We start from the raw sequence: 18,592 nt of genomic DNA, 5'->3' as shown, positions 1-18,592 counted from the left end.
CTATTAGACTAATAATCACATACAGACCTATGTTTAATGGAGATTTCATGCTGCTGTGCTTTGTGAAGGAAAGCACATCTAATGAGACACAAAGCTGTTTATGGAGTTGAGAGTACAGAACTTGTGGTGCCTGTGGTAGGAGGAGCACTTGGGAAAGTGACCCCCAAACTGGGAGAGTGGCTCCAACAGATCCCAGGAACAACACCTGAAGCTTCAGTGCAGAAGAACGCGGTCCTAGGAACAGCTGTGTAGAACCCTCAAACTCGCAGCCTCTGGTAGAGGACCCAAGCTTGAGGATGACACAGATGGCACCCCGTGAGTGTGAGAGGGCGTTGTTTTTGTCTTTACTTTATTTTACTTTACTTTCATTTCTTTAAAAAAAAAAAAAAAAAAACTTGGAAGGACTTGGAATAACCGGAATAACCACTAGGGAGTGCTATGTCACCTATACGCCAGCGAGAGTTTATTTTGAAAATTAAAAAAACACGTGACCCGGAAGTTGTTACCGCTGGGATCTTGCCATGCCGCTCGTGACGTCATAGATCCTAAATTGGGAACATCTCTCAGTGCCTTTTTCTGAGCACTGTCGTAGCTCAGTATTTATCTGTACCAGACGATACATTATCTTTGGATTAAATTACATAAAAAGCGATAAGAATTGATATTGTATTTTAAGTGTTCAATTGCAATATTATCAGTTACTTGTACTATTTAGTACACGACGTAAAACTGTAGCAGATACAGGCTGAGGATTGTTAAGGTACCAGGAATTCCGAGCGGAGTGTGTCCTCTTTCCTTTGCCCTCTCTCTGGTGTCATGAATCAACATCTACGTTGTGCTCCTCCGCTGTATTATCGCTGATGGGCGATCCATTCATTGACTGCAGTCAGTGAGCAGATGTTGCAAATGAGATAACATTGACCCTTAAATAAGCCTGGGATGAGCGGTCGGGTGGTTTAGGCTAGCATGCAGTCGGCGGTTGACGGGGTTAGCTCCGGTCATCAGCTCCCAGGGTCAGCGTGGTTTAGCTAAACCTCGACCAAGTCACTTTGAGGCGCCGGAGTCAACTCTGTCGCTGTCCTGCAAGGTTCGTATTCATAAAGTATCACTGCATGTTTACGTGTCTGCCTTACGGACTAAACTTTCTTTCCGTTGTCGTGTAAGCTGGTGAATTTTGTGCAAGTTGTGTTTAAAAAGGAAACGTTGCTTAACACTTGGCTTTCTCGGTGAAAGCTCACGCGACCATTTTTTAAAATGTATTATTATTTTTATTCATTTATTTTATTTTATTTTAAATAACGTTACTGCAGAAGATAATAATAGCGTTATGTCCCCTCCTGCTGGTAACAATCAAACAGTGGTCATGAGCTAAGGGTTAAGGGTCACTTTACAGTAAAAAAGCAGATACAGATAGATTAGATCAAATCGATCCGCCAGAACATTAAAACCACTGACAGAAGAATTCAATAACATTGACTTCTTCCCGTGAATGTTACTTAGACCTGTAGCACCCAGACCGGACACCCCCATCCCATAGCAATGACACTCCATCACCAGCAGGATGCAGCCACACATATACATATACATACACACACACACACACACACACACACACACACACACACACACAGTCAACGGTTTAGGAACAAGTCAAAAACATGAAGGACACCACAAGGTGCTGACCTGGCCTCCAAATTCACTAGATCCCAAACTGATCAAGTATCTGTGGGATGATCCACAGAGGACCCTCCCCTCAACCCATAGGACCCAAAGGCCCCACTAACAACATTCTGTTGCCAGACGCCACAGGACACCCTCAGAAGGACATCATCATTCTCTGATGAGTCACATCTGTTTTGGAGGGAGACCTCGACAATATTAGAAGGTGGTGTTAATGGTATGCTTCACTGCTGTACATGAGTAACATTGAAATGAATCTAAATATGCTGTGAGGCTGGTTGGCTTGACTTCAAAAACCTGACATAAAAACCTCTTTTCTTTGTTTTTCTAAGTGATTTAGACTCAGACTTAGATAGACTTTAATGATCCACAAGGGAAATTGCTTGGTCACAGTAGCTTAGTTGCACATGCAAGAAACACTTGTTTAAAAAAAAATATAAAAATCAGTAAAAAGAAAGATACAAATAAAATGAGATTAAAAGAAAATATAAGTCATATCTAGTGAAATAAAATAGTAACGACTCCAACTCCCTACCAATCACATGTCCAGCGTTTTGGATCAATTTTTTGATCCTGCTGATGTTTTCTTTGCTGGTGCTACCCCTCCAGCAAACATAACAAAGTACAAGGCACTCACTACAACAGACTCCACTCCAGCTTGTTGTTCATGCAGACTTCCAGGTTCTCGTACCAGTCCACTACTTCCACCTCCCGGCCCTGATGGTAATGACTCCAGTCGTGTGCTCTTCCTCCTGAAGACCTCCTTGGTCTTGTTCACATTTAGGAGTAGGTGTTTAGCCACAGACCACTCCACCTCCTGTTCATCTCTGATACACCCTACCACTGCAAAGTCATCAGAGAACTTCTGCAGGTGGCAGGACCCAGAGCTGTGTCGGAAATCAGAGGTGTAAAGAGTGAACAGGAAAGGAGACAGAACAGTCCCCTGTGGTGCCCCTACATTACTGATAATGGTACCTGACAGGAAGCACCTCAGCTACACAAACTGAGGACTGTCATCAGCAATCAGCAACTTCTCACTCACCAGAAAGGGCTGAATGGTGTTAAAAGCACTGGAGAAATAAAGAAATAAAAGGATGTGATCCTCACTCGCTTATATCTTATTTAACATGATACAACCATTCACAGCTTCCTATGCATAATAAAGGCATATTTCTAAAACAAGTTGGTGTGTTGTTGATTATAGTATTGTGTTCTAAAAAGAGCTGAAATTTATTTATTTATTTGTTCATGTTTTTATTTGACCAGGTAGCTGAGAGAAGGAGGAACCTCTTCGTAGAACCATGGCTCCACACCCAGTAGTCCAGGCCATAATTGATCTCTCCGCAGGAGCTATAGGTAATTACGGTGCCTTCTCTCTCAATAAGTAGACAAGCATTGTGAAAGTACACTCAACTGCCAAAATACTGGGCACCCTAGTGAAAATAAATGTATTCTAATTCAACAGCCCTCCTCTGTGACTAAACCCTGCAGTTTTTGGTGCTGTTTACCTGTTTTGAATCAAACTCAAGTGTTTTGTGGTTTAGCCTAGCCCACTGAGTTCACTGTGAACTAGTGATGCTGCTTTTCTGCTGCTTTACCAAACAGCTCACCAGCTAAGTCTGACGTTGCAGGACATTTTGATGACTCTGCTTTTCTTCCAGCTCATTTCTCCCTGTGTTTCCATTGACTGTTCAATCTGCTCAGTGGAGTGTGACTGTCTGCAAAGTCCTTATATTCTTATCTTTCTCCACAGCGCATATGTTTTGTGCAAACCTTTAATGTTGCGTAGTTTATACGAGAGCCTCTTGTTGGTGTTGGATCATTTGAGCCGCTGACAGTTTTCTCGCCGTCGTCCTCTTTCAGGGGGAGCTGCGTGCGTCTTCAGCGGACAGCCCTTGGACACAGCGAAGGTCAAGATGCAGACCTTTCCTACGATGTACCGGGGTTTCATTCACTGCGTCACGTCCACCTACAAACAAGTGGGTCTGCGTGGCCTCTATCAGGGCACCACTCCGGCACTGATGGCCAACATAGCAGAGAACTCGGTTCTCTTCATGAGCTACGGCTTCTGCCAGCAGGTCATCCGCTTCACGGCCGGACTACACAGTGACGCTGTGCTGAGGTAGCAGGATGTTAACCAGGGCATCGTTCATGTTAACACAACCCTGACAGTACGCGTCTGATCTCTAACTGCCTGTCTGATTATCCTTCTCTCTTTGTTAGTGACATGCAGAAAGCCTGTGCTGGCTCAGTAGCATCCATCTTCTCCTCCCTAGTACTCTGCCCCACTGAGCTTGTCAAGTGCCGACTGCAAGCCATGTATGAAATGGAGGCGTCAGGCAAGATCGCTAAGAGCCAGAAGTAAGTGGGGTTTAAACTGTCACTCAATATACTGCATATTGCTCAATATCTAATCAGTGAAGCCAGGCTGAAAACATGACTTGTTTTTTAGTAGAACACCAACTGAATAATATAATTACCACAGCACCACACAAAACAAACTAAATATATTTAATGACACCAAGGTCTGACTGTGTTTAAATTCCTATTAGATGTCAGGTTTGTCCTAAATAAAGGACCCTGGCTCAAGCTGCACCTAAAGTGGTGTAACCATAAATTGTACACCTAGGCCAAAGTCTAAGCGTACAATTTATTGCACCGTGTTAACAAGATGATAACATGTAATCTCTCAATTCCTTATCCTTTCACCCCACAAAATGGAGACTGTCTCACTGTTATTGCTAGACGCAGGCAACGCTGCTCTCTGAAGCTAGCAATAGTTACAAAAGATCATCTCGCAACTTGCTACTCCATCCTGCAGTCGACAGAACACATGTCCTGTCATGTGCTCATGTAAATGTTGCTAGTTTTGTTACTAATCACAAATGATCACATTTTAGCCCACTTGCTCTACTCTGTGTTATTAGCTTTTGCTAATGGTCTTTTGCAAAGACCATGATATAACTGGACTAATCGGGAGTTGATGCACTTCGCTGCATGTCTTATTTCTATAATAATTAACAGCTCATACAACCTTATCGCTTAAGTATTTCAGTGTTATTTGCTTATAAATGTTGCAGCTGGACGTTCATGATCGTCTTTACAATGATCCCCATCTGAAATGCAGTTGTATTGTGTCTGTGTTGTGAAGCACTGTGTGGTCGGTGGTGAAATCCATCATGAGGAACGAGGGAGCACAGGGCTTCTTCCAGGGCCTGACCACCACCATAGCCCGAGAGGTCCCCGGCTACTTCTGCTTCTTCGGTGCCTATGAGCTCAGCCGCACTGCCTTTGCAGACTACATGAAATGTGACAAGGACGACATAGGTACTGACAAAATATTCTCCATAGAGAGCCATGGAGAATAACATATCTCTTCCTGTTCTGTCTCTTTTTGACATCAGCCTCAGAGAATATACAGAATAACACAATACAGTGCAATAAGAAACACATCCTTCATGCATTTCTCCACATGCTGATGAAAGTCATTCAGGGAAATGCTACTAGCAGAATTAAATGAGGTGCCCTGAAGTGTTGTCACAGTAGTTGTGCTATGCTTGTTTTTACTTTCACATATTTGAAGTAGAGCGTCTCCTGTAATGTGTGTGTTGAAGGTGTGGCTCCGATCGTGTTCAGCGGCGGTTTAGGGGGGGCCTGTCTGTGGCTGGTGGTCTATCCTATGGACTGTGTCAAGTCTCGAATCCAGGTGATGTCCATGACGGGCAAACAGGCGGGGTTTTTCAAGACATTCATGACCATCGCCCGTGTGGAAGGTAAGCAGAAAAGGGCATTTGACATCCTAGCAGAAGTATTTTGCATTCTTATTTGCTTTCAGAGTATTATGAGAGAGACGGAAATATTGCCTTTGTTCCAGTTACTGATAATTATTGCTGTTACTCGTCTTTAGGTGTGAGGGCCCTCTACTCCGGTCTCACCCCCACCATGGTCCGCACCTTCCCCGCTAACGGAGCTCTGTTCCTGGGTTATGAAGCCAGCCGGAAGCTCATGATGAAGCAATTTGACAGCTAGACTATTACTTACTTGCAGCACAAATGCAGAAAATGTGAGCTGGCTGTGAAGTACTATAGCCATATGATCTCATGTGCGGGATCTGGTGTTGCCACTTCCTGCTTTGGTTAACTGCCACACTCCATCTATTTTGAAACTACAAAGAACCTTTTAATATAGTATTTATCATGGTCCTAATTTAATTTCCTGGATCTGACATTGTTTGTTATTATCACTCCAGAAACACTGTTGCCACCGTACAGTGTGTGAGACAAACGTGAGCAACGAGCATCTGTATGCGGTGCTGCAAACGATACCTCAGCCAAGTAGTATTCACGCACGTGCTTTTGTTTGTCAGTTATGCAGGTACATGAAGAAAAGAAACACTCCATAAGGTTTTCAATGCACAAACTCCTAAACCCTTATTTTAGGTCAGTATGTTAAGGTTTAATGTAAACTTGTGTCGTGTAGTGTTTGATTTAAGTTGCCTAAAACAAGTTGTGATGACTATAACGCTGTTATAGAACATTTCACAGTTACGGAACACATCTGTATCTTTCTCACAAAAAGTGCAATTCTGCCCAGAAAAGTGCTGAAACATTCACTAACGGCAAAAGTGAAAACATTTACTTGCTTTGTCTGGGGAGATTCTCATCCTTTGCCTCCTTTCAAACGGCTTCAGTTCTCGTCTAAAAAAGAAGTTTCAGAAGAAACGCCAAACACAGCCAGCAGGTGTTTTAAACTCGGGCTTGATGTTTCATCACACAGACAGATTTTATATCGCCACATTATATTTCACTCCTTTTGTGATTTTCCACCTTTTTACCAAACAGCCTTTGCCTTTTAAATCACTCCATTTCCTTAATTTAGTTTGTTTTAACGTTTATTTTTATGTTGAAGAAATGACAAAATATCATCTGTCGTTTGCCATCCAAGTGCAGTGCTTTTCAGTGCTTAGTAGTCTTTGAATCATAGTTCTTGCTCATTTCCCATAGCTTTTTATATAGAAATGTAGGTGTTTTATTCAGAAACTGCTAACGACTTGTGACGATGCTGAAGTATTTTTCATTGTAGTTATAAATCCTACATTAAAAGTGTCATTGAAGAAGTACTGTGTCCTGATTTTATTTTACCACTAAATTCCACTGAATTGAAATGTTAATTAATATTTGAAATCAAACAAAGTATAAAACTAGCTGCTGCTGCATTTTAAACCAGAATATTAAAAACTGAACACCTAATTATGTTTTTCCTAAACACACCACAATGCATTACATTTAAGATTCATATATTGGTCCATGTAATAAAACATGAAATACACAAAGTATATGCAAATCTGTTCTCAAGTGGAGAGAAAAGTGACTTCAAATGTTTGAGGCAGGCGCAGCCGCGATGAGTTGTCCTCAGCCTTCCAGCAGGGGGCGACAATCAGTTGTCAAGAACTCACAGGGGCTGAAAGTTAAAAAAGAGTAGCTGACGTCAAGATTCTCTCTACTTGAGTAAGAAAGTTTGGATATCCTCACATCCAACATTGTATTTATTTCTATCCGTTATTTCTAAGACGTGAGCTGAGCTCCACTCACCCCTTTCTCGTTGCAGGTTCCACACACACAGCCAATGAGCCCGTTGATCATCTGTATTCCACAGAGAATCAGCTGCAGGCAGCTTGTGGCCAGCAGAGTGCCGAACAACCCAATGTTGAACTGCACGATGTTCTTAGGCGCCGTGCACTTCCACCAGAGTGAACTATCAGACAGGTATTTCGTATCGCTGTGCAAAAGAGAAACTTCATGGTTACCAAGAGTTTAGAAAGTGAATCACAACAGAATTAGCTCTGAGAATCACCTAAAAGGTGTTGTCCAGACCAGAAGAACTTTGCAGAGCGGCCCATTGATCAAACCGTGCACTGCCACAATGAAACTGTACAGCGCTCCAGCCACACCCACTGCAGCAAAAGCAATTGATAGGAACATCTGCCAAAGAGAAAAAATAACGAAAAGTCAGACTTGCAGTTAATTTAAGATTTGATATTTAAAACAGTCCTCATATTTTTTCTATGAATCCATCTAGATTTGTTCACCCACACCAAGCTAAACTACAGCCTGAATCTAACACTAAACAAGTTTGGAACCAAACAAGATGAAGCATGTGTTTGTCATCTAATTACATTTGGAACAAACAGAAGCACAGTCTGTCTTTTCCAGGGATTTGTTTCATAATTCCAGAATATTTCAAATGTACTTTATTGTGCATGTATACAGTTTCGGGCGTATATTATTAAGCCAGCTCTTATCATTAACACAGCACAGGAAACCCCATACTCCACACAGGTGACTCACCCCACAACGATTTCCACAGCAGCCCTGTTGTCCAGTCAAATGAATGTAAAGTGCAGGGATCAACACCTATAGCAGGACATATGAATACACCCTGTATTATATTTAATTAACTTTACCATCATCACCAAATCTTGTTAAATCGAGAATAAGAACTTTTAGTAATATTACAGAAATTAGTCTTCATTCAGATTATGAGAATGTGAACAACATACATATTAAGTTTGCTTTGGATTTAGGACTCAGAACTTCAGGACAAACCACCACTTTTACATGTCAAAGATCGCGGCTGCTCATAGTCCATAACAGACTGGAAAAGAGAAGTCACCATTGGACAGTTTACAGTAGCAAGAGAAGACTCACCAAAATGCCCCCTCCGACAAGTCCCCCCATGTACTTCACCTCCTCGGTAATATGTCCATCTTTGGCATATTGGATGTCCCCGTCAGGAAAGAACAGTACGATGTTACAGATAATTGATATTAACACTAATGGGTACAGAGTGACTGAAATGCAACGAGAACACTTTCCAGTGCACATGTTGCCGGAGAAAAAAACTGACTAGCTGTGGAAAGTCCTTGCTTAAGTAAGTTTCAGGTCGGATACTACGTGTTCTCAGAGACGGTTCCCAACTGAAACTGACCTAGAGAGGGAAATGGATTCACAAAGGAGACTGATGTTGGGGCGTGGGAGGATTGAAGACAAGCTGATAACATACACAAACAGGGGCTGTGTTCAGATGAGGAAGTCAGTGCTACTCATAGCATTGTATCCTAGGAAACATCACATGTTTTGTTGCATTCTTGGAGGTAATGTGGACATGCATAGTGTGTGAGTTACAAGGTCGCATGAGACATGTTTTTGTTGATCACATCACAATGACATACTTACTCTCGGTGCGTGAACAGGCCTCTGAGATAACAGTTAAATATTAGTTTATGTTAGGTAGCTGCGTTCATTAGATGCTGCTGAATCCCACCAATGTTTGCAGTATTCTAGTGGTATGTTGACACTGTGACAGCTGGATCATAGCACGGCTGGACTTTCAACCTGCAGCAGCAAGCTAAGTGGAGCAGGAACAATGTGTCATTGACATCTACGGCGACAAGCCCTAAATGGTCACACAGTGGTTGCTTAAACACTGAATGCCTGTGACACGTTTTTAGCTTCTGCATTGGACAGTTGACAGCATATCTGATCATAAAACCAAAGCAAAATGGGGCGAGGGATAGCCCAGGCTTTCCAAAACATGTGTAGTCTCCAAGCAACCCCTGCCTGGGCGAGGCTGGGTTACTCATTATTATTGCAGTTGTAATGTATGTATACTGTGAACTGGAGCTCCTTTCCTCGCCTCCTGAATGGTACTAGTGCCTTGAAAGTCATTAAAGCATAAAGATAATATATTTCTTCTCACATTTAAAATCATATTATGGTTATTTATTCTATCCCATTCTAATTTAACTACAAGAAGAGTCAAATTTACACTAACTTAGTGTAAAGGTACCAACACTTGAAAAAGTGTTAAATTAACACTCTGAGGTGTGGACCCATATAGACACTTTAAAAGTGTTAAGATCAGCTCTTACAGTGTTAATTTGGGTATGCTGATTTTACTGTGTAGAAATGACATAACGCAGGACTGTAACTATGCATCAGCTGCTTTATTTTAAACCAGTTTATTGCAAATTCACTACATGATCAGCATGAATTATTTCAAATGATACCCTAGTATCTCGTAACAGCGTGAAGCATCTTAGACATTAACAGTTACAAAATGCAAATTGGTGGAGGTTTTGCCATGTTGGAACACTTTCTTCAGACTTCCAGCAGGTTTGAACCGCTCATCCTGACCTGGAGATTACACTTCCTACAAGTTACAGAAAACACAGACATAAAAACAGATAAATAAATCTGAAGATCAAATTATTTAACTCATTAGTAATATTCAGTACGTCATCTCACATCCTTGTTGTAGCACACTCCGCATAGGCAGCCAATGAGACCGTTGATTATCTGAATGGCGCAGAGCACCGCCTGCAGAGTGCTGGCTACCATCAGAGTGACGAACAATCCAATGTTGAACTGCACCACATTGTGTGGTTCCTGGCATTTCGTCCACACCGTGCGGTCCGTCAGGTAAGTTTTGTCACTGTGTATAAGGTAAGGGGCTTAGAAATGACCACAACTTCATAATGATAACAAGTGTCATCTGAGAATTCCTTCTGTCTGTCACCTGTCTCTGAAAGGTGTCGTCCACTGTCCGCCACTGAGGCAGAGGGGCCCATTAACCAAGCCAAACAGTGCAGCAATGAAACTGTACACCGCTCCAGCCACGCCCACTGCAGCGAATATAATTGATAGGAACATCTGCCAAAGAGAAATAACACACCAGATTTTCATTGGTGTTTGAAGACATTTTTTAAGCTACTGATGCATTTGAATGTATTTAAGTAGGAGAGGACATACTTTAAGCTGCCTGCTCTTTCTGTTTCTATGTCCTGTTAACTGCTAACATGACAAGATGCAGGCTGACTTTGAAAACAGTGATAGTTTCTACTCTAGATTGAAAGCAAAGAGTTTAAACAAAGAACATCTAAACTTTAGTGGGATTTTACCAAACTGTCCCACAAATAAACACATACACAAATAGAAAATGGATGTAATTTTTTTCATGTATTTTACAGTAAATGCTATGAATATCTGTACACCCTCTCTTTATGAAAGTATTATAACTAACAACCTATGTGAAGGCTGATTAATGGAGATAAATCTCTATTTTTAAGCTCTTAGATTTTTTTTTTTTTATTTTATTTTAAACCCATTATTTGTGCACTGGTCTTCAAACTAAAAAGAAGAAATATGCTGATGTGTGGTCTGCATGGTGTTATGTTATCTCTCTCAAAAGCAGCTAAATGTTGTGCAACAGTGACAGAGCACAACACAGCACATTTCTGAGTAATTCTCAGGTTGATAGGCCACCAGCAAACCCGTGAATTCAGTGAATGCAACAGTATGGCTACCTCCTCCTACGAACCCTTAAGGACTCACCCCAAAGCGGTTTCCACAGCATCCCCTTTGTCCCGTCAAGTGAATGTAAAGAGCTGGGATCAGCATCTGCGTTGGTTCACATTGGTTGGTATGGAATTAGGTGCAGCATCAGCGTGAAACATGTTCAAAACAGTCAGGCGACAACTGGGAAACTTTGCAGGAATTTCTTTTCAAACCACTGCAAACTTTGAAATGTTTCTTCCATTTAAGAATTTCAGAGCTTAACCTAAGCATAAAAACGAGACTGCTAAATCTGAAAAACAGCAAAATTCAGTACTTCTCAGTACATTACATTTATGACAGCTTAAGAAGACTCACCAAGAGGCCTCCTCCAATGGCTCCCCCCATGTACTTCACCTCCTCAGTAATGTGCCCCTCTTTGACATAATCCACTTTCCAGCCAGGAAAAAACAGGATGATGTTACAGGTGATGGACAAAAGCACTAATGGGTACAGCGAGGCCGCAATGATGCGGGAGCATTTTCCAGTACACATACTGTTAGAGTGAAAACCAAGCAACTGCTGTAAAAAGCTGTGGTTCGGAAAGGCTGATCTCAAATCCTTCCTGTTTTCAGAGAAGGGAAGTCTTACTTAAATCAAACAATTATGACAATTATACTTGCTGATAATGATGGTGAGGAGGAGGACGTGAAAAGACTTTTGCAACATGTACTTTGTTGCACACTGTTTTGCACAAATTGTGCAGCATACTTCTACTTGACTAGGGAGAAAAGATGGATACTTTGTTGAACACCAGATTCTCCTTTTCTGAATGTAGCCTGTAACAAACTTGCCCTTCCATTCTTCCATTCCACTCCTACAAATCTATTATTAATAACCGTATTTATTTAGGTTGTATAAAACCCCATTAAAGCATGTAAATTGTCTTTTATTTAAACGTACAGGCTTTGGTACATATCTTTCGCCTCTGTCTGTTTGTACTCCCGTGTGAGCATCACTCCTTATCTACAGTGTTTTAAGACTAGAAATACTTTACGAAGGGCCAGTTTAACTTCAAGGAAAAGGAGTGTTCACATTGTTATGATGAATCTCCCCAGATCTGTGGGAGCTGGAAGAAATTTCTATCAGTCCCGCACTGCCGTGACGCAGCTACAACATGTCTGTCTCTTTCATGCATTTACTGTAAAATTGAACTATTACTAAAATAGCCTTGATATTTTTCAAATGGGCAGACAACGTATAAATTTACGACACTAGAAAAAAAGGTCCTGGCTTAATTCATATATAATAATTTAGCCTCTTATTACAGATTGTTCTGGTTTCAGTCTTTGGTTTCCCTTGTGTTTACAGCATGGCAACGATCTAATTTAAAGATGCATGCACTAAAAATCTTTATTGTTGTTGTTGTTGTTGTTTCCACGGTCTGAGTGAAGTTTGACTGTGTGAGACATCTTAACTGGAGTGAATGAAATATAAAATGTTTGCACAACCATACAGTAGATAGTGGATTTCGGGAGAGAGAGAACATTTTAGCAGGGGACTAATATTTTACTCTGATTCTAGAAAAAGGAGTATTTTTATCTATTTATTTTTGTTTCGTTTTTTGCTGTTTTTAAGGTCCATTTAAATTTGCAGAATATCAGCGCTATAAATTTCTTCCAATAAAGTCAAACGGGCCATAGTGTCATTTTTGGGGCGCGGTGGGGGCCAGAAGCTCCTCTCAGTCTATCCTCTCTGAGGTCCCCGCTGTAAATATCTGGGAACCTTTGAACCACTCCCCATTCCTGTCTTCAGCTGATCCACTATGGCCACGTCTCCCCTCAAAGACTTCCTCGTTGCCCATTTAATGCCGGAAAAATGCTATACGGAGTTTTTCGTCAACTTTCACCTACACGGTGAGACTTGCGTTTGTCAAATTTGTGCGCGTAACGTCGCGAAAATCTTTCCAGATGTGCGGGTTGTTGGACCAGGGGTGGAATGTCGCCTCTTCTTACAACGGAGGCGTATTTGGCCACCTAAAACTGGGATAAGGCACATTACCTCCGTTGTTCTTTCAAAACCATGTTTAAGGCGAACACATGACCCCCTCGCTGTGTAATCCATTCTTATCTGCTGACATTGCGAGATTTATTTTTCTTCATTTATTTTGTTACAGTGCCGTGCATAAAGTTTGTACTAAACAGGATTGCCGGATTTTCGATCATACTGGACACATTTCTGGGTAAGACTCAAAACCTACCTCACTTGATCACGTGACAGGACATAAACAACAATAAAGTTTCCCAATGACATTCTCATTGGTAGATTGTTTAACTGATTGTATTATTGTCTCTTTAAAGTGATAATTGTGTAATATCATAAAATGATCAAAAATCCTCAGCTGCTCTGATAAACTATTGTGCAAGACTGTACCATTGCATCCAGTGTCACACCTTATTCTGGGATCCATCAGATCCTGAATTTGCTTCATCAATTTACACTTTATGCATTTGATATCTTTTTGCAGCCCGTCAGACTCTGTGACATTAAAAGCTCTCTCAGGAGAGTTGTTAGTGCTCTACACTCAGCCCTGTGTATTAAAGCAAACTATAACACGGTCACGAGACAAACCTGCAATGGTAACAGACTACACAATCCGAAGTGTTTGGAATTTGGTCACACGGCATGGCGCAATATCGGCCATGTGATGGAGTAACTGCATGTCATCTGTATGCAGAAGCAGCTGTTCATGGGAAACTGAATCATGCTGAAGAATGCAATTTAACATTTGAGTTTGAAGGAATTAGTATCCACTGCAATGCAGAGTAAATTATATGACAACAGCTTCTTTGTATGAATGACTGGAATGGTGTGTTCCTTTTTATTCACATATTGATTATGAATTTTCTCTTTTGATGACATCTAAGTCTCACCTCACTGTCTTCTGCCTGCAGCACAGCTGCTCCAGCTACTGAAGATACTATGGAGACAAAGTGTAGAAGGCTTGTGTCTGTCCTCTGTCCTTTTGCAGCTTTATGCTTTCTCATGTCCTGTTGTGTATGCCATGGCCAACAACTTCCCACTTTTGTAAGTAAATAAAAAACAGTTGATGAATAGGTTTGTGCTGCTACTAGTTGTTCTGTGACGCTGGGAGCAATGCCAACATGCATTACACCTTCAGATGTAAATAATATGTACAGGTCACTGACTCAGTTGATCATGATTTAGGAATGCACAAGTAACTTTCTGTGGAAGTCAGTTGTGTGCACAAGCCTCTGAGTGAACATCCATTCAGAAAATATGTGACATATTATCAACACAAGCTCTCTCGAGTGCAAAGACTATGGCTTGGAGATTTCAGTCTTTCTGAGTAAAGCTCTGTTTTGCAGCTGACAGTGTGTAGTCATGATCATGCCTGTGCGACTTATTTCTCTTGACCCCCTCTCCAGTGCCTGGGCTGAGAGACTCTTCATATTGGCCCAAACAGCAGCAATAGCCTTCCTCACCCTGCATTACCATGGACAAACCCTTACAGGTGAGCACGCACATCTGCAAATTTGGGACACCCTAAATAACTCACACGAGGGGCGAGTGATAGGTTTGTGGCCAGAGGCAGTAGTCGGTTGTAAAAAAGCTGGCACATTTAAATTTACAACATAGTCCCTTCACACACCTGGCCTGTGGCAATTTACATAAAGCTTGTAAAAGGTGAGGTGATGGTGATTATTCAGGCTCTCATATTTAAGTTCAGTAGCTCATGTCTTCACCCTCTTCTGCTTTCCTCACATCATGGACTTTTTTTCAGAAATACCACAAAATGTATTTACGTCTTTCTGCATTATCACTCACATAATAAGTCAGTCATCACCCCCTTCTGCATTTCACATCAGCAGTATGGCGCCTGAACTGGATCTTATCAGTTGTCATAAGTTTTTTTGTTTATTTGTTAAACTGTAATTTTCAACTTGATTGTAGTGTTCAACTCAAAAAAACAAAAAAACAAAACAAAAAAAATTACAACAACAAAAAAAAAACATGCTTTTAGGATGTTGGGAATATTATTTATTCAGCATCCTAAATCGTAAAGTCCTTGTTCCTGGAGCTATTCCTAAAGTTTAGGAATAGTGCAGTATTGAAATAAGTTATGACTATGTTTGCTATAAACCTAAACCATTTCAACTTGTTTCTGTGAGACATTAATCAGCTGGATCAAACATTAGTGACAATACTAGGTCAAAATCCTCTCTGTGTAGTTTCAACATTTAACTTTAGGTGGTAATTTGGAATGGCCCAGAGTGTCTTGTGTGGAAAGAAAATTAGATTTGGATTAGAAGTCTGGAAGCAGTGTAGGAGAAAGAAAGGTTCCAGTTGATTAAAACCTCGCTCTCATGCCTATCTGACGTTTGGTCAGTGCTTTCCTGCAGCGCCATCTTGTGGTTTTACCACTTTACCTGAAAACTTGCCACAGAGCACTTTGCATTTACAACACATCTCGCAGAATACATTGAAATAAAGCTGTATATTTTTGAAGTTATCTGTATGAAGAGACAGCTTAAAAAACAATACCATGCTGTTTTATGTTTATGTGGCAGGAATCCTGCTCCTCTTGGGTGTCGGCGGCGTAACATACCTCCTCGGCTCCTTTGCAGCGGCGTCAGTCGTTTCACTGATGCAAGCCTCCAGTTTGGCAGCTTTAATTGCAAGCAAGGTAGCAACTCAGCTTGCATGTACAATTCAATTTCATGCACTTTTATGAGAAGGGCATGAAAAGATTTGTCTCATTTGTTTTTTCCAGGTACTCCAGAGCTTAACTAACTACCGCAATGGCCACGCAGGTCAGCTGTCCACTCTGTCAGTGTTCCTGTCATGGGCAGGGTCTCTGAGTGTTCTCTATGTCTCTCTACAGGTATGCACACAGACAGCACAACTGTGTGATTTACATGGTTTACACTATTAGGGTTATATTTAATAACTGATTGCTGGTAAACCTTATTTTGCAGGACACAGGAAGCTTCTTTTCTATTCTGTCACACGTGCTGTCGACCTGTCTCAGTTGTGTCCTGCTGGCCCAGGTCCTCCGCTCCAGAAGTAGCACTGACACTACTGCAAAGAAGAGGGCGTAGAAGTGACAGTGACAAAATCAACGCTCACATCATGTGCACGTCAAGTCCATATGATGACGTCAAGTGAAAAGTAGCCCAAACCTTATGTTTACAAGGTCTTTTTCACTACTGTGACTGATCCAATCTGTAAAGATTTGCTTTACAACAAGTCATGTGCTGTTTGTTTGGAAAAGGGGATAAGGGAATAAAAGGTCTTTTGTTGCCCTCTAGTGATTAAGATAAGAATGATTTGACTTTACACTTGTGGGCTTGTATTTAAAGTAGTTGCTCTGTTACTGTTTGGCCTCACATACATAATTTTCAGGACTTCTTATCTCAAATATGGAAGTTGTCCAACTTCTTTCACCTTCATTAACTCACCCAGATTGCTTTCTAAAAAATCATTGACTCAGAATCACTGAGCATAACTGTGGCTTTTAAAACAATGGCTCATTTCTCACAAACATTTACACCTAGGAGCTGCCAACAACTTGCACAGCTTTGTAGAGTCAGATATTGGAGCATACCAGAGCAGCAGAGCTTGGGGTATTTTAGCAGGGGGTATTTATAGATAGAGATCAAGACTCTAGATGTCTCAGTAAATCCAATATAGTAATTGATTTTACCTGTAGCAGCAGCACTGTCATAAATAGTCACACTCAACACAATATTATCTATTATACTGCGTATACTTGAGATAAAACATTTCTTTGTGAGTGCTTCTGTGGATTTTCTTTTACCAGTGAATCTAGTAATACTGTCAGACAGAGTTAACAGAGCTGTCACCTTCAGTCAGTAAATTGTGCTTAATCTGTGTGTACATAATATTCTTATCATCCTACGTTTTTCCAATGGAGTCATGTTACAGCTCATTTTCACACAGTTGCTTTGGATGAGGATCCACTTTAGCACTGTGAAGTGCACATGCCTGAACATAGGGATGATGAACAGGAGACGCAGCTACGGTTTGAATAAAGACGATGCTGTAACATGTCAGAGTAGCCAGCAAGTCTGAGCAGCTGTGACAAATGTTTATTTGATTTTGTGAAAAATGTTCTATTTTCACAGAAATAGGATTGTAAAGCGTTAAGAGCTGTGCCTGACGTGTTAGCTTGCTTAACTGAACTGGTGAACCAGTTTGACATTAGACATGCTGCAGATGTACTGTGAGAATGTCCGCACAACACTCAAGAACACACGCACATTCTAATGTAACAGTCCTGCACAAGATCATTTGCTTTGAATAACCGAGACAGCTGTTGATTCAACAGTGTTTTCATGTTGGAGGCAGTGGTTTGTAGTACTGTTGAATTGTATTGTGTTGTATTGACACATTTCTGTTAATTTGACATTTTAGTCAGTGGGCTGTTCTAAATAATAGAAACATGTTAGTGTTTAAATCAATCCAGTTTAACAGCACCATAAGCGACATCCTCCACAATGATCATCCAGATGCATGACCACTTATCTGATGTTATTCCAAAATAAACTGCTGACCTAGAACAGTCGTGAAGGAATATTTTCTGATTATTATTACTATTTTGTTTTTGGCTTTTTTTGCACCTCAGATTAAAGCCTGGATAAATCCCACACAGTTTTTCAATTAGCGGTAGCAGTTTTACCAGTGTCCTCATGTCCTTCACTGAGACAAATTACTCCAACTCTCTACCGATCACATGTCCAGCCTTCCGGATCAGTTTGTCTATCCTGCTGATGTCTTTTTTGCTGGTACTACTTCCCCAACAAACCACAGCAAAGAACAGGGCACTCGCAACAGACTGGTAGAAACACTCTAGTAATACACTGCACACACTGAAAGACCTGAGCTTCCTCAATAAGTAGAGTCTTCTCAGGCCCTTCTTGCACACAGCATCACCGTTGTCCCTCCAGTCCAGCTTGTTGTTCATGTAGACTCTAGATACTCCTAGATAATAGCGGTCCACTACTTCCACCTCCAGGCCCTGGATGGTGATGGGCTCCACTGGTGACCAGCTCCTTGATCTTGTCCATGTTCAGGAGAAGGTGGTTTGCCTGGGACCACTCCACAAAGTCTGCGATCAGTGTCCTATACTCCACCTCCTGTCCATCTCTGATACACCCTACCACTGAGAGTCATCAGAGAACTTCTGCCGGTGGTAGGACCCAGAGCTGTATCAGAAATCGGAGGTGTAAAGAGTTGACAGAAAAGGCCATGGAACAGTCCCCTGTGGTGCCCCTACATTACTGACAACCGTATCTGACAGGCAGCCCCCCAGCCACACAAACTGGGGACTATCAGACAAGTAATCAGCAATCCAGGAGACAGTGGAGGAGCTGACACCCATCCCGAGCAACTTCTCACTCACCAGAAAAGGCTGAATGGTGTTAAAAGCACTGGAAAAATCAAACAACATGATCCTCACAGTGCCCTTCCCACCACCCAGGTGTGTTTAATCATAGATTTGATACCTTCAATGAGAATCTATAATGTAAATAGTC

The 18,592-nt window shown here is 41.4% G+C and overlaps 4 protein-coding genes across 6 annotated transcripts; 2 read left to right on the top strand and 2 right to left on the bottom strand.

Annotated features, from left to right (window-relative positions):
* Positions 1 to 188: 188 nt before the first annotated feature.
* slc25a15b (solute carrier family 25 member 15b) lies at positions 189 to 6,796 on the top strand. 3 transcript variants are annotated; one of them, XM_047606741.1, is made up of 7 exons: positions 189 to 315; positions 2,947 to 3,036; positions 3,544 to 3,802; positions 3,904 to 4,041; positions 4,832 to 5,007; positions 5,295 to 5,453; positions 5,588 to 6,796. In XM_047606741.1, exons 2-7 carry the CDS (start codon positions 2,982 to 2,984, stop codon positions 5,707 to 5,709), a joined length of 909 nt encoding a protein of 302 aa, XP_047462697.1. In that variant the 5' UTR covers positions 189 to 315; positions 2,947 to 2,981; the 3' UTR covers positions 5,710 to 6,796. The 3 variants fall into 3 exon arrangements, with proteins under 3 accessions (XP_047462697.1, XP_047462696.1, XP_047462694.1); XM_047606740.1 differs by lacking the exon at positions 189 to 315 and adding an exon at positions 568 to 1,087 and having other exon boundaries at positions 2,951 to 3,036; XM_047606738.1 differs by lacking the exon at positions 189 to 315 and adding an exon at positions 570 to 1,087.
* tm4sf21a (transmembrane 4 L six family member 21a) lies at positions 6,554 to 8,690 on the bottom strand. Its single transcript, XM_047606742.1, has 5 exons — positions 8,388 to 8,690; positions 8,028 to 8,093; positions 7,534 to 7,661; positions 7,272 to 7,458; positions 6,554 to 7,140 (listed from the first exon to the last, which is right to left on the bottom strand). The coding sequence occupies exons 1-5, from the start codon at positions 8,562 to 8,564 to the stop codon at positions 7,132 to 7,134; spliced, it is 567 nt and encodes a 188-aa protein (XP_047462698.1). The 5' UTR covers positions 8,565 to 8,690; the 3' UTR covers positions 6,554 to 7,131.
* A 986-nt stretch (positions 8,691 to 9,676) lies between these two features.
* Positions 9,677 to 11,614, bottom strand: LOC125021329 (transmembrane 4 L6 family member 4-like). The gene is made up of 5 exons (XM_047607346.1): positions 11,391 to 11,614; positions 11,073 to 11,138; positions 10,258 to 10,391; positions 9,987 to 10,173; positions 9,677 to 9,891 (listed from the first exon to the last, which is right to left on the bottom strand). The coding sequence occupies exons 1-5, from the start codon at positions 11,565 to 11,567 to the stop codon at positions 9,883 to 9,885; spliced, it is 573 nt and encodes a 190-aa protein (XP_047463302.1). The 5' UTR covers positions 11,568 to 11,614; the 3' UTR covers positions 9,677 to 9,882.
* A 909-nt stretch (positions 11,615 to 12,523) lies between these two features.
* Positions 12,524 to 16,344, top strand: LOC125021339 (mannose-P-dolichol utilization defect 1 protein-like). Its single transcript, XM_047607360.1, has 7 exons — positions 12,524 to 12,928; positions 13,189 to 13,254; positions 13,967 to 14,099; positions 14,462 to 14,547; positions 15,605 to 15,720; positions 15,808 to 15,918; positions 16,013 to 16,344. Exons 1-7 carry the CDS (start codon positions 12,838 to 12,840, stop codon positions 16,133 to 16,135), a joined length of 726 nt encoding a protein of 241 aa, XP_047463316.1. The 5' UTR covers positions 12,524 to 12,837; the 3' UTR covers positions 16,136 to 16,344.
* The last annotated feature ends 2,248 nt before the right edge of the window (positions 16,345 to 18,592 follow it).

Source organism: Mugil cephalus, chromosome 15, assembly GCF_022458985.1.
Source record: "Mugil cephalus isolate CIBA_MC_2020 chromosome 15, CIBA_Mcephalus_1.1, whole genome shotgun sequence".
NCBI lineage: Eukaryota > Metazoa > Chordata > Actinopteri > Mugiliformes > Mugilidae > Mugil > Mugil cephalus.
The sequence above is the reverse complement of the archived record's forward strand: the minus strand, read 5'-3'. Positions and strand labels throughout refer to the sequence as shown.

Coding starts and splice junctions, on each gene's coding strand:
- slc25a15b (XM_047606741.1), top strand. CDS start 2,982: ATGGCTCCACACCCAGTAGTCCAGGCCATAATTGATCTCTCCGCAGGA. Junction 3,803..3,903: donor CACAGTGACGCTGTGCTGAG/GTAGCAGGATGT, acceptor TCTCTTTGTTAG/TGACATGCAGAAAGCCTGTG. Junction 4,042..4,831: donor AAGATCGCTAAGAGCCAGAA/GTAAGTGGGGTT, acceptor TGTGTTGTGAAG/CACTGTGTGGTCGGTGGTGA.
- tm4sf21a (XM_047606742.1), bottom strand. CDS start 8,564: ATGTGCACTGGAAAGTGTTCTCGTTGCATTTCAGTCACTCTGTACCCA. Junction 8,094..8,387: donor TTGTCGGAGGGGGCATTTTG/GTGAGTCTTCTC, acceptor GTCCTGCTATAG/GTGTTGATCCCTGCACTTTA. Junction 7,459..7,533: donor GTCTGGACAACACCTTTTAG/GTGATTCTCAGA, acceptor TCTTTTGCACAG/CGATACGAAATACCTGTCTG.
- LOC125021329 (XM_047607346.1), bottom strand. CDS start 11,567: ATGTGTACTGGAAAATGCTCCCGCATCATTGCGGCCTCGCTGTACCCA. Junction 10,392..11,072: donor GCTGTGGAAACCGCTTTGGG/GTGAGTCCTTAA, acceptor TCTCTTTGGCAG/ATGTTCCTATCAATTATATT. Junction 10,174..10,257: donor ACGACACCTTTCAGAGACAG/GTGACAGACAGA, acceptor CCTTATACACAG/TGACAAAACTTACCTGACGG.
- LOC125021339 (XM_047607360.1), top strand. CDS start 12,838: ATGGCCACGTCTCCCCTCAAAGACTTCCTCGTTGCCCATTTAATGCCG. Junction 12,929..13,188: donor CGTCAACTTTCACCTACACG/GTGAGACTTGCG, acceptor ATTTTGTTACAG/TGCCGTGCATAAAGTTTGTA. Junction 15,919..16,012: donor TTCTCTATGTCTCTCTACAG/GTATGCACACAG, acceptor CTTATTTTGCAG/GACACAGGAAGCTTCTTTTC.